We start from the raw sequence: 14,612 nt of genomic DNA on the forward strand, positions 1-14,612 counted from the left end.
GAAGACATGCCTCCACCTCCACGGCGTGTTCCCTTACATCTACGTGCCGTACGACGGCCATGGGCAGCAGCCGGAGCGCTACCTGCGGCAGGTGGCCTTCAGCATCGACAGGGCCCTCAACGTTGCCATGGGAAACCCCGCCTCCAGCACCCAGCACGTCTTCAAAGTGGTGCTGGTCTCCGGCATGTAAGCGCCTCGTCATCGTCACATTAACGGAGCCGATTCGCCCCAAAAAATAGCGTGAAACACGATTACAAATCTTATTTAAGATTCATAAAACAACAATGAGGAGGGGGGGGGTCCTAATGATGAGCGTCGCAGGTTGATGTCTCCCTTCTGCTCTGTCTCTCTCAGGCCTTTCTACGGCTACCACAACAAGGAGAAGCACTTTATGAAGATTTATCTGTTCAATCCTCAGATGGTCAAAAGGTAAGGTTACTGCGGATCGATGCAGTTTAATGTGAAAAGAGATCATCCCCGCGCTCCTGCCGTTTGATGTTACTGCACGCCGGGCTGCGCGCGCATGACTCCGGCTCTCGCTAAACTGAAATCGATCGCTGCGCACTCAGTTGTACAAATTGATTGGCTGAGAGGAGAGCGCGTGTGTGTGTGCGTGTGTTTGTGTGCGGTGGAAGCACACGAGAAGAACCAGTGACTTATCTGCCAGAGTGATCAACGTCAGCGGCGTGTGTGTGTGTGTGTGTGTGTGTGTGTGTGTGTGTGTGTGTGTGTGTGTGTGTGCATGTGTGTGGAGTCGTGCTGCTGAACTGGTACTTGGCAGACAGCGAGTGAGTCACAGAGAGGGAAGGAGGGAGAGTGACAGGCAGAGGCTGAAGGAGAAGACGAAGAATAAAGGAGCGAGATTAATAGAATAACTGACAAGAGGGTGAGGTGCAGATTAAAGGAAAACAGGAGAAGAGACGAAGGAAAAGAGGAGGGGGTTGAGTTGCAGATCAGCCAGTCAGTCAGCCAGCATGGTGCTCTGACCTTTTATAGAGGAAACATGACTCCAGGACAGACCTTAAACATGAATTGCTCCCCATTCATCTTCGCATACCCAGAAAAGGACTGTGGTACTGTGAGGATGATTCTGGAGAACAGGTTCAACACACTTTAACCCTCTGAGGTCTGACGGCGTTTATTTGATTTCTACATCATTTCTTAAATTCACCTTTTTAAAGGGTTCTTGCACATTACATAAAAGACCCAAAGTGTTAAATGTTTTAATTTTCAGAACAATCTCAGCTCTTTCTATAATGACGCCCCTTTTTGTCGCAGAGAAGAAAAGAGAACTTGAAGCCTAGTGTTTGAAATTCTTCAAATATTTTGTGAAAACAAACCTTTATTGTTCTGGATGAATTGTTCTTATGTTTCAAATGGATTTACTAAAGTCTATAGAGTCATAAAAATAGTGCAATATATGAGTAGAATGAATAATTTTGTAATATCACCGAGTCGTAGTGTCTGTCACTTTAACCAGATTTTAGAGGCAATGATTCACGTTTGATCTCACAAGAATATATAAGGGAAAGTGGAGAGTCTAGAGATTCTAACAACATTTAAACTGTGCTATCGCAAAGATATTAATAGAAACATCCGTCGACCTCAGAGGGTTAAAGCAGCAAATTGATTTTAAACATCAAAGTCAGTTGTATTATTTCCTCTGGCTGTAAAAATAAAGGCCTTTTTTTAATGTCTTTATGATGTCACTATGTCACATCAACAGGTCTTTTCTCTGTCTGTTTTCACTGGGAGAAAAACAACCTGTTGTGACCATTAACCCACTATGTTAGAAAAGGCCGCTTGATTTCAAAGGGAGGATCTAATCATTGCCTGAGCTTCACCAAAAGAAACCGTCTGTAGTGTCTCAATAACCTGTGTGTGTCGCAGGGTGTGTGAGCTGCTGCAGAGCGGAGCAGTGATGAGCAAGAGCTACCAGCCCCACGAGGGCCACATCCCCTACCTGCTGCAGCTCTTCATAGACTACAACCTGTACGGCATGAACCTGGTCAACCTGGGAGCCGTCAAGTTCCGCAGGAGCCAGAGCAAAGGTAAGAGATGAGGGGTTTTTCCCTTGTGTCCCGGGTTTCTTTTCCTTCGTCCTGAGGTTATGATTATGTCTACCTTGTTTCTCTTTGGGGCAGTTCTTATGTTAGCCCCCCCTCCCCCTCCTGTGAGCTTTAGTAAGTGGCCTACTTTGGCTGTGTCATCAGTGTGGACAGTGAGGGCAGAGCTGGGCTCCTTCATGCTCACTGCACTCTGTTCCCTGTGGCTCAGCGGGGACAGAGAGCGGCCCAGGACCGGCTGCCGTGGCTTTTGTCACGTTGAATTAGTCGTGATCTCACCTCTGCCTCAGGACGCCTCTGTTGTCTTCTGAAAGCCCTCTCTGTTTTTTCCTCCCTCGCGTTGCCCCTCGTGCACTTTTTGCTTTCACATTTTCTTCCCGTCCCCTTTTCGGATCGTCTTGCCCATTTTAACCATTTTGGTTCCTTTCAACTGCTGCTCAGAAAACGAAAGAGTAAAAACCAGCGGAAAATCACGTGGGAAGTTTCCACAGAAACAGGAGAGAGAGAGAGAGAGAGAGAGAGAGCTCAGACTTGTAAAGAAAAGAAGAAGAACAAGCGAGCACATATTTGTGTTGGTAGCAGGGACTTCTCCACGTCTCCAGACTCTCTCTGTTTTACATAATCAATATCTCCAATCTTACGTTTGGATTCCGTGTTGCCCGCTGTTTGCCAGGTACAAACGCTGTGATACTTAAAGTGTTGACACTGAGAGCAGCTGTAGGAGGGAGCTGAATGTGACCCATCCATTCTTTAGCCATACCGCTGAGAGGGGGGGGGGGCAGGTCCAAATCCGGGACGTCCTTGGTGTGAGGTGACCCTAACCCCCCCCCCCCCCCCCCCACTGCAAATACAGACTCAGCTTGGTTGAGACGAGGGGCCCACCGGGAATTCTTCCGGACGCTCCTGATTCCCCCTCCACCACTGGTGCGTCCTGAGTGGGGAGGCAGTTTGCTCTTCAGGCGGTGTGAACTCGGTCGCAGTCTCTCGGGCCTCGCGGTGGGCGTGTCAGACTGAGGGGTCCCTCCTCAGACCCCGTTTGATCAGAGCTTTAGTCGTAGCCTCAGACCAGCACCTCCGCTCCGCCTTCACGTGTGACGGCGTTGACGAGTCGGGACAGGAAATTCCTCACTTGACTTTAATAAAGTTCCTTTTTCAAAATCCTCACGCTTGAGTCTCCTCTGACAAAAGCAGGGTTCCCATGTTTGATCCACCTCTACAATGATGCAATCAATAGAAAGAGGCTCCAATCCCCCGTACGACAAAGAAGCCAAAATACTCCAATAATGGGTACACCTGTTTACATTCTCTTCTCCCCTCAAGTGATAAAACTTGAAAGCAAGTTCTTAATCTGGGATCAAGTGAAGGAATGATGAAAGGGGCCGGGCCGGAAAAATGGGCCATTTTAAGATGAATAGAACTCTTAATGTGTTTCGAAGTCCATTATTCAGCCTGAACACACCGTGTTTCAGTCTCACTTCCTGTTACAACCTGAGTTCACTGCATTATAACTGGATTCATCCTTTTATATCATTAATAACAACTCTGTCTTCACCCCAATCAATAACAGTAGAATAATTACCCATGTAATTGTCCATGTAAATATTAATTAGTTATTTAATCAGCAACATTTTAACCTGTCAGCTCGTTTACAACCCGTCTGATGGACCGGTCGTTTCCTGCCCTGTCAGACTTGGTTGTCCTGGTGTCAGTGTATGGAGGACCAGGGAGGCCACACGAAAATTAATAAAACATTTCCTTAATTTCATATTTTAATAGGAATTAAAATTAGTAATTGTAAAAAGAATTTATGAATGAACGATTAATCCATCAGTAAACACCATAAAACTCTCATTAGATAAAACATTTATAAATACATGTATCAATTCATGAATAAATGACATTGTAATGTAGAATTTAAATGTATAAATTATAAAATGGTTTTACATTATAATGTAGTAATGGGCATTTTAAAATGGGAATACATTCCTCAATTCATATAGTATAATATATAATAATAGTTTTCCTTTTTTTAAGTTTTTCAATTTGTCATTTATTCATGAATTAATACATTTATTTTTAAATGGTTTATTTAATGAGTCTTTTGTGCTGTTTTTGTAAATCCATTTTAAAATCTGATGTATTTATTTATGGATTAATGGTTCATTTATAAATTATTTTTACATTTCCTATTTTTAACGCCTATTAAAATATAAGGAAATGCTTTATTAATTTTCCTGTGACATCACTGCTCCTCCACAGCTCTGTTCCCACATCTCCACAGTTTCACTCAGTTTTAATCTAATCTGTTAAACTAAAACACAAGTTGTAGCCAACAATTTGACAAAGTTCAGTCATTAAGCTAATTAATTTTTACTTGCACTGCAGGTCACAGGAGGAAAGACCTGTCAACACCATCCAGATAATCACACTCATTTTATTATACATATCTCAGGCTGTGGCTCATGTGTATTGTAAATTTCCACCTGTGAAATCAATGGAAATGTCTTTTTTATCCTCAGAGAAGCACTATGATATATTTCACTCATGTCATGTCTGTGTTTGTGTTTCTTGCAGAAGTCCCAGACAGGCAGACTCCCAGTCGTCCCAGCATCAGCCCCTGGAAGAGTCCCTGCACCTCCAAGCTCAACGACAGCAGCCTGGGGGGTACGTTCGTCCGCTGGGAGGAGAACGCCATACCCTGGTGAGTGCCACCTGCACAGACGCTGCTGCATTATCTTTTTGTTTTTACTGGGTGCCGTACCGGCTGCAACGTGACAGCCAATGACGAGTTACCTCCTGCGGTTTGAAACATCCCAAAAATGAGTTTAAAGTTTTGTTTTTTCTCATTTTAGAAAATATCTTTGCTTTTCTGCTCTCACCAACATTTTCTTTTTAGTTTCTTTAAAAGTTTTTATTTGTATGTTTGTTTTATTTTTTTTTATAAAACAAAGAAATAAAAACTGAAAAATCAAAAGCGAATACAATTCAAATCCATGATGTTTCTCGACTTAGCTAGCGCTTGAAGGTTTTATAATAATATTCTGTCTGCAGCTCCTTAGTTCTGGATGACGTGGCGAAGCAGAGCACCTGTGAGCTGGAGGTCGACGCCGTGGCAGTAGATATCCTCAACCGCCTGGAAATTGAAAGTAAGTTCCCTCAGGACATCGTGCCGACCGGTGCAGCCGGTCGCTGTCAGAGGTGAGGTCTACTCCGACACAGTTGTAGGAATAAGACGGGGGAGAGAAGGAAAGGTGAAAGGTTGACTGTATGAGTCATCTGTGCTCGAGGTACAACAGGGTTCAGATTACTGCTGGGACCCTCCGACTGTCTCCACACATCAGAATCAGTTAACGGCCCTCAACGTAAACACTGGGGAGCTGACCTAACACAGCCTGTCGCAAGCAGACATTAACAGAGATGAGGGAATCCATCTCTCTGCAGAGTCCTTAAGTATCAGGGTTTAGTGAATGTGTCTGTGACCTTTTTTGGTCTTAAAGACGCCTGGTGCCGCTCGGTGCTGTGTTGTTAATAAAGTTAAACAACAAAAAAAAAAAGGTTAGATGCTGAGTGCGGTAAGTCCTGACGGCTCGTTTTAAGGTGCATTGTGGATTGAGCACATTGATACTTTCACAGTGTTTGTCCAGCACCTCAAGCTTTGTCGTCAAGCGGCATCCTTAAAAAAAAAAAACGTGTTAAAAACTGCAGTTCCTCTAACGACCACTAGAGTCTGGCTCCAACAGTGAGTCAGTCCCCATAGACTCCCATGTTAAAATGTCCAACTTTACAGCAGAAATCAACATGTCCTCCTTCATGACACCTGTTTATATTTTATTAAGGACTAAAGTTATGAATAATAGAGGGCGGGGCCTCTTTGAGTGACAGGTGGGTGAGCGTATTCTTGCCACAAACAGGTGTGCACTGAAGTCTCAGCTCCACACACAAACCCTCCTCTTTGTCCATTTTTGGATTAGCTGGGAGTTAGAGGCGGAGTCAGACACTGCCAAGATGGCGACGGCGAAGCAGCTCACTCTGAGCTTCAAAACTGCTCTTCAGAAACCTGTGGGTGACGTCAGGGAGACTACGTCCATCTTTATTCACAGTCTGTGTTTATAATTATTGAAAATCTCACATCAATACATCTGGATTATGTTTATTTGAGAGTGTGAGGGGAGAAACGCTTGGATCAGAGGGGGAAGAGGAGTCACTACATGTTGATAACAAAGCTAAACATCCATCTTCTCCCTCACTGAGACGCCAAAGATCTGCCCTTTTATTTCTGACTTTGTGAGTGAAAAACGTCTCTGTCCACAGGAAGTGTCAAACTGAACTGTGCTGTTAAACAAATGGAAAGTTTGAAGAGGCAGCTGGAGTCACAAGTGTTGGATCTTTTTTTTTTTTTGGTCCCTTCATTCGAAGCAAACCGTTGGTAAACACATGATTTAGATCAGGCTGGACACAGAGGGGTAAACCACACCAAGCATCTGCCTGAGAGTGAAGAAAGAGAAGGAGAGGCCAGTCCAGGCCAGTGCGTGTGTGGTGACTCATGCTTTTCCATCCGCTTTATAACAGTATATTAAAACTGTGCTGCTGAAAACAAGAGTTACAGCATCTATGGGATGAATTTTATGGTTTTAACGTTTATTGGTCAGCGCAGCTTATACACAAACACCAGAAATGTTTAGTCGTCGGGTTCAACACTTCCATAAAAAGACAGTGATACAGTGTGATGGTATCGTCAGCCCACACGCCGTGTTGTGACTCGTCTCGTCTCGTCCAGATCAGATTGGCAGGAACCCAGGCCTGCAGGCCATCTGGGAGGACGAGAAGCAGAGGAGGAGGGAGAAGAACCAGGCCACCCAGATAGAAACCCCCGAGTCACAAGGTGAGGAGATCTGCAGTGTAAACTCTGCTTATTGATCCAGTACTTTAACGGTTCTCTTACCACTTCTTTTTGTTGTTGTTCTTTAGATTTTATTATTTATATGTACTGTATATCAATTAACATTCCTGAGTAGCAAACTGTGACAGCAAATCACTATTGGTTTAAATCATCGACCCAACTGTTGCTTATTGTTCAGGATTTAGAATAATAATTCTGGTTTATTGCGAATTAAGTCTTAATTTTGTTAATTGCTAAGTTTTGGGAAGACGGCAACTTACAGACCAACTTCGTGGTTTAACTTTGACCCACAGTACTCACCGTAGCACACGGTGTCGTTGTGCAACGAGAGACCAAGATTTCAGTTGTGCTAACTTGATTTTATGTTTTGAATAAAGTGATGTAGGTCAGTGTTTCCACGGCAGGTAATGAGCTTGAACTTGCTGCAGGTTGTTGCATTAATTTGGGGGGAAAAAAAAGAGTCTGTTCAGACCAGAATCAGAGACTAGCAGACGGGTCAGAGCTGTTAGCGTAGTTAGCATCTTCTACATGTTCATGTTGTTTGTTAGCTTGTAGCTGGCAGTGGCTGACACAGTGTTAGCGGTTGAGCTAATGCTAACTCTCTTACTCTCTGCACTGACGGGAGCGCAAGTTGGTCATTGGTGGAAACACTCAGTCATGGTGCTGATGATTATTTCATCATCATATGTCGTCATTAACAAGAGGAGGTCTTTCAAACACATGGATCAATGACTTAGATGATCTAGAAAACAATAATTCACTGATTTTAAAGTAGGTCATCAGTACAAGAGGTCAACACCTGTGGGAGGACTTTACCTGAGTATTTAGGTCTGTCCGTGTTTTTTAAATGTGAGTAACCAAAACGAGGCTGGGAGCTCCTGGTTTAGCGATCTGGCTGAACTGTTGTCTTGTTTAAGAGAGTGGATGGTTTGAAATTAAATGGTGTTGGCAGATAATAGAAAGAAGTTGCATTCAAAGCTTTAGCAGAGCCGAAGTGAGCTGTTTTCATTTCGGTGGCGCCGGCCTCTCTGCTCTCTGTGATGGTCGTGACAGTGTTTTCGGGCGACACAAACTCTTTTGTGGCTAACTGTATTGTTTCATCATGTCTGGATCCTCATTATCCGGCTATCACATCTGTCTTAGTTTTGTTGTCGAGGCCTTATTCCAGTGAAAGACGACGTTTTCCATTACCTCCACGCGTCACAGAGGCATCAGTCTTAAAGCTGCCTGTGTGAGCGGCAATACACGAACTTTAATCTTGCAAAACTCTGACTTATCGCCGCACAGTTCTCGTGGAAACGGGGGGGGGGGGGATAAATAATCGCAGGCTTATCTGCTGTGTTGTGATGAAATGTGCAGGACTACGTCCAAGTACACAGGGTTCCCAGGTCTGAGAAGTGCAGCGAGAGGAAATGATGGTGTCCAGGTTTTACACAGATTTTACTTTGGAAAGGTTTTGTTGTTTACGCCCCTGAGTGTAGATTTACATGCAGTCTCATTTTATTACTGTGTGCACACTGAACAGACATCACTAACCAACATGTTTCAAAACCGTGGCTCAGACTTTCTGGCCCGTGAAACTCTGGAATCCGAGAACAGAGCGTTTCCAGGAATGATGAAGTTGTTTCTCTGATGTGTTCCAGATCGCGAGTTCGTCACTGTGACGGAGAGCGAGAAAATCTTCATGAAGAGATTCAAGGAGATTCTGAAGGAGAACGAGTTTGACGTGTAAGTTGTTCATCCTTCATCTGATCTGTTGATGTGGTGACAGCCGGGTCTCGTCAGACGTTTTCAGAACAAATCAGATCTGAGAGTTGTTGTTGGACAATCGTCCCGCCCCCCCCCCGGAGGAAAGCCAGAGTCGCTGCAGAGAGCTGGAATTTCTGGAAGAAGAGAAACAATGTTTGATAATAAGCACAAGATGCTTGAGACGAGTTTCCCACAGTCTCGGACCACATTCGTCTCAAGTTTCTCTTCTTCTTTGGTTCTTTGTGTTGAACTGTGATGAAGCCATCGGATGTCCTCAGTTTCCCCGGGCGTCTCAGCTTCACGTCCGCCTCCTCTTTCCTCTCAGGGCAGCGAGCGAGGGAGTGAAAGCAGAGGTTGGAAGACGGGGGGAAGGAGTGACGGAGTCGGAACAGATGTATAGAGCGGGTGGGAAAGAGGGGAAGGAGAGAGTAAAATGATGAGGTCACACACTCCTCCCTCCTACTCCCACCATGTTTAGGCAGAAACTATTTCCTGTTACAACTAAAAGTACAGTTGGCTCAGCAGCCGTGCGTGATCTGCATCAGATCCAGATGGCTCCTATTCACCCCCTCCGATATCAAACAGGGAACAGAGGAGAGGTCGGGGGGGTGGGGGGGTGGGTGGACTCTCCTTGCACATGGGGGGCTGGGCTTGAGTGATGGAGCACACACAGTTCGCTGGCAGCTCTCCCGGGGCCCGGCCGCCTCGGTCACTGTCTCTGTTAATACTCACACACAGTCTGTCACCTCGCTGCCGTTGGCTTGTTCCTGCTGCTGCTGCTGCTGCTGCTGCTGCTGCTACACCTTCATGTTTTGGGCAGAAAAAAATGTTACCTGATATTTTGGAAGACGGAGTCTTCTGATAATATATCATTCAAAAACAACAAAAAGAACAGATTTCTTTTTCTTTTTTCTTTTTTTCTTTTTTGCTTTTGTTTCCTCGGGGCAAAAACAAAACATGAACCAGCTCGTCACATGATTCATCTGATGTTACAACATGTAAAAGTTGTAATATTTAGAGATAGATGGTGCTGGGGGTCAAAATCTCCATTACTCAAACCCTCATAGTGAAACAGAGGGGGGGAGGGGGGCGTGGCATGGTAGCGAAATGTGTTAATCGCCGCTGTAATCTCCCGACGCCTGCCAGGCTCCCTCCCTCGTCGCCTCTAAAGTCGTTAACCAGCAGACTAATTAAGAGGCAGCCAGACAGTGGCACGTGCACACCGACTCTCTGGAGCCCTTTTTCCTCACGCGCCCCGGCAGAACAAAGTCTCTGAACGACAACGAGGCTGCAGTGAAGTCCCAGCAGAGAAATGTCAGCTGATGACTCAAACTCTAAAACGCTGATTTGGTACAGTTACAGTCGTGTGTTCGTCGCTCGTCGCCACGGAAAATCATTCATCATCCATCAGCCTTGCTACCAGGTTGGGTTTTACCATTCGTCCTCAGCTCATTCATCATTTTAAAGAGAGTGAACGTTTGGTCATGTGACTGTGACTTCAAGTGCTGCAGCGTGTTTCATCAGAACATCTTTCCATGGTTGAATTTATCCTGCAGAAGTTGATAACGCTCGCCCGCAGTCAGGAGTCAGCGGCTTGAGGGCATTTAATATTCACTTCCTCCTGCTCGCTGTGGGATTTAAACCTGCGACCTGCGGAGCACGAGGCTCTGATCAGATCCCTCCTCACACAGGGTTCGAGTCAGTTCAGAAATCCATTTCTTTCTTTCTTTTTTTTAATCATCATTCCTGGGAAATTTGTTCCACTTGCAGGTGGCGCCCGCCCGCCCCATCCTTACTCTTCATTTCAATATTTCAGAGTCACTAAGTGGTAGTGAGTTGCTAGGCGATGCAGCAGGGCAGTATGGGTAAAGGAGCATGATAGGCAGCTTGTTGCTGAGAGCACTCTTGGCTGCCTGCCCGTTTTCCATTCATATTCCCTCTCCAACACACAGACGCACCGCACTTAGCTGCACACACACACACATATACTCACACACACTTATCAGATGAGAGACACTCTCCACACTTGTGCAGCCACACACACACACACACACACACGCACTTGCAGCTCTGTGTACACATACACAGAGTAAACAGATCACTTCCCCTGATTAAGACCCAGAGTAAAGAGATGCTAATAAAACACGACTGCATGAGGCAGATACCAGCAGGTCCTCTGCTTCGTGACTCAGGTAACAAACTCTCTGAGCTGCTGATCTGCAGGTCAGAGCTCATTCAGGCCAAATGGGAGAATTAGTCTGCAGTCCTTATAAAGGATTTGTGAATGGTTTATAACTAGTTTATTATTAGTTTAACATTTTTATAAGCTGTAATAACAGATTAGGATAAAAGGGCAGTGGTGATCAGGTTAATGGCCAAGTAGGTTTTCAACATAAAAGAATTTGCTTCAGTGTTTTATAGACAAAGTTAGAAGAAAATAAATATAAACAAAGATGAAACAGATATAAATAGAAAAAAATNTATAACAGATTAGGATAAAAGGGCAGTGGTGATCAGGTTTATTGCCAAGTAGGTTTTCAACATAAAAGGAATTTGCTTCAGTGTTTTATAGAAAAAGTTAGAAGAAAATAAATATAAACAAAGATGAAACAGATATAAATAGAAAAAAATAACAATAAGATAAAAAATATTTACAATAAAATGTGAAGAAATATTATAGAAAAATATATACGATACAAATATGTTTCATCTCATTTTTACAACCATTTATCATCAGTTACAAACATTAATACCTGGTAAAATGCCTTATTGTAAAGTTTAAAACACATCATTTATTACTGAGTTACTACAAGGCTCCTTTTACCTGTTATAAATGGTGCTAACTCCGCCTGCATCAATGTATGAAAACTGTGTTATAACTTGTTTATAATTGTTTATTTAGTTACAAACATTAATACGCAAGCAAATTAAGAACCTAATTATAAACCATTTATAAATCCTTTATAAGGAAGGTCTTATTGTAACGTGGCACCCAGTTTGTTCCCAGTATCTGAAGCTCGGAGCCGTAAAATTACCTCTTCATTATTATTATTCACCATCGTGCAGAAATGAATTCATATCGTCTCTCTGCTCAGAACACAAGCTTCGTCTGTGGGCGACGAGGAGGACGACCACGAGGATTTACCCGGTGACCTCACTCTCCATTCTGACCCCCTGACCCCAGAGGGGCCGCTGTGCACTCCTGCCAACGCTGTGGAGGTGCACAGGGACTCGCAGCCAGGTGAGGAAGAAAGAACCTGCTCACCGTAGCCGCAGCTACGTGTTAGCTGGTAGAGCTCGTATATACTGAGCAGCTACAGCTATGCTAAAGGCTAACCCATAACACGATGTTTAAATAAAGTTCTTCTTCTTCTTCTTCTGTGAGACTGACGTTTCTTTTCATTCTCCCTATCACTCCCACTGTGTCGGGGGGAGGGGGAGTGTAGAAACTGCCGGGGGCGGCCAGTGGCATACACACTGACCTCACGCTGAACCACAGGGCCGATGCCGCCCTGGTGTGTGTGTGTGTGTGTTGACGAATCTTTGACGCTGTTTCAACCAAGATATGCTAACTGCTTTTTTTCTTCTTCTTCTGCTTTTCCTCCTCCAGACTCTGTGAGGAACAGCGGTAAAATCCCGGAGGAGGCTGTGGTTGATGAGGAGGCCATCTTGAGTCTCCTGGAGAACAGTCAGACCTTCCTCCCGCTCTCCCAAACATCCAACCACTCACCTCTGTTAGGTACGATCCAGACACAGCTCTGATCTGCTCACCGTCTGATATTCTCCTCAAACATATATTACAATATTTAAAATCCTGTTTCCATCATAAATCGTCTGGTTTTTCTGTTGACAGTCTGTGGATATACTATTTTATTTTTTTTAAACCAATTTCAAGGCAATTTATAGGTTTGATTTGATTGATTAGCCACATTTAAAGTTGTTCCTTGCAGCTAATTGATAAAATGTGATTTAAATGCTTTGCTTTTGTTGTCTGTGCAGACAGCAGCCAAGACCACGCCATCATTGATTTGCTGGCCGGCCTGGAGGACGATGGTTTCTGCAGGACCACCGTTGGGCAGAGTTCCCAGCCCCAGTCTCTTCCCGGCGCCAGGAGCTACCACTGCAACAGTGACGAGGAGGAGGCGGAGCCGGAGCTGGACAGAGCGGAGGCAGAGCTCAGCGTGATAATGTCACAGCGGTGGGACAACGAGGCTCCTCAGAGGTCGTCCTTACAGAGGCACGTCTGTTGTTGTGAACCTGCTGCGACTCATGATCCGACTCAGGGACGATGAATTTAAAAACAGGTGTAGGCAGAACATGGGAACGTTCCCAAGTTCTAAACTTAAATGTGAAAAGAAAAAATTCTCACACGACATGTTTTCATTACCATTTCTGCGACGCTAAAACCTCAGACTGCACAGATGAGTCATAAACAGGAAGCAGGAAGGTGAATGCATGCTCACCTGAAATCCACCTGATTGTCTGATCATCATTGATCGCACAGGACTCTAAACCAAACAATCGAAGCGATCGAATTGGCGTCAAAATGAGTCTGTCATTGAGATAAATGAAAGAAAATGTACGTTTCACTGTCCCCATTGAAACACGAGCCAGCCGACGGCGAGCAGTCGCATGAAGGTCGTCCACAGTGATCTGTGCCCGTGCAGCGTTTAATCAGTGCTCCTGTCATTCCCGTGTGTGCAGGCCCGGTGTGAGGGAGGCAGAGGACGGCTTCAGCGAGGAGCAGCAGGAGTCCTCTGATGAGGACATGGAGTGGAGTGGGAATAACTCTCTCTTCGCCAACCTGTCCATCCCCCAGCTCGACGGGGCGGCGGACGAGAACAGCGGTGAGTCATCTCACGCTGAGACACACAGAGACGGCACTTAAATGTCAGATTGCTTTGATGCTTATCTTACATCTCCTGCTGATTCATGTCCCATGGAGGATATCACAGTACGGACCTGACAGCGGCCGCACAACAAACATCTGGGTTGACACCAGGTCTTAGCTGCATGATCCAATTTCATTTTGGGGGAGATGTGATTTAATGCTGGATAATACAGGACGTTGGGGTTTTAGATGATGATCTGGAGTTGAATGAACTCTTCAGAAACGTTGCAGTGGCTGTGGAGGCAGAGTTTGGTACGTGGTGGAAGTTAAACGCTTATTACGCTGCGTATTTATCTGTTTTTATCTGTCACTTTTATTTAAGTCATTTTCTTTTTTACGTTTCTTTGATGGAGACAGTCGAGACCGATGGGAAATACAGGGAGAGAGCAGGAGCAAGACATGCAGATCATGGTCTGGGAATCAAACCGCTGCTGACCAGAGCACATTCTCACGCTTTCCTCACACTCGCACATGTTTCATTCAGAGGTGACGAAAGACCAAGCCGTGGTCAAACTCCACGTTTTCCTCCCTCATTCCTTCATGTTTTCTGCATCACTGTCTGTCCCTGCCGCTTCCTGTTTGTTTTGGCATGAAAAAGCAAAATGAGCGAACTCCAGCCATTTTCCTTCTTAACCACGGGTCGAGAGGAAAGAGGGAAAACGATATTCGCTCGCTCGTGGGTCCCGCACAGCGACTGACAGGATTTATAGTTTAGGGGAAGAGAGGAATAGGAAAAGAAAATACACAGATTTTGATGTAAAAACACACATCAAGAGATAAATGAACAATTAACACGGAGACTGTAACTTCATGGCATGATATGTATTTGATGGCTGATATATATATAAAATACTGATATGCTTTTTTTATTTTTTGCATCTGATAAAGTACAGTTTAATAATAATAATAACAAATGAGATACAAAAATTGCTGAATGTAAATGAACATGTATTTAACACTAGATTTTAATCTATTTCTTGCATCTGCTTACTGACGGTCCACTTCT

At 44.6% G+C, this 14,612-nt stretch overlaps 1 protein-coding gene across 1 annotated transcript in view; it reads left to right on the top strand.

Moving 5' to 3' along the window:
• Positions 1 to 14,612, top strand: part of rev3l (REV3 like, DNA directed polymerase zeta catalytic subunit) — a 52,393-nt gene that overhangs the window by 21,348 nt on the left and 16,433 nt on the right. Inside the window, exons 2-12 of the mRNA XM_022766323.1 lie at positions 1 to 186; positions 355 to 429; positions 1,891 to 2,051; positions 4,641 to 4,767; positions 5,118 to 5,212; positions 6,844 to 6,948; positions 8,610 to 8,694; positions 11,811 to 11,956; positions 12,326 to 12,454; positions 12,715 to 12,956; positions 13,436 to 13,562. The exon at positions 1 to 186 is cut by the window's left edge and continues 4 nt beyond it. Of these exons, the coding sequence (XP_022622044.1) occupies positions 1 to 186; positions 355 to 429; positions 1,891 to 2,051; positions 4,641 to 4,767; positions 5,118 to 5,212; positions 6,844 to 6,948; positions 8,610 to 8,694; positions 11,811 to 11,956; positions 12,326 to 12,454; positions 12,715 to 12,956; positions 13,436 to 13,562 (1,478 nt within the window). The remainder of the gene's footprint in view (positions 187 to 354; positions 430 to 1,890; positions 2,052 to 4,640; positions 4,768 to 5,117; positions 5,213 to 6,843; positions 6,949 to 8,609; positions 8,695 to 11,810; positions 11,957 to 12,325; positions 12,455 to 12,714; positions 12,957 to 13,435; positions 13,563 to 14,612) is intronic.

This window comes from Seriola dumerili, unplaced genomic scaffold (assembly GCF_002260705.1).
Source record: "Seriola dumerili isolate Sdu_G_001 unplaced genomic scaffold, Sdu_1.0 BDQW01000025.1, whole genome shotgun sequence".
In the NCBI taxonomy this organism is placed as follows: Eukaryota; Metazoa; Chordata; class Actinopteri; order Carangiformes; family Carangidae; genus Seriola; species Seriola dumerili.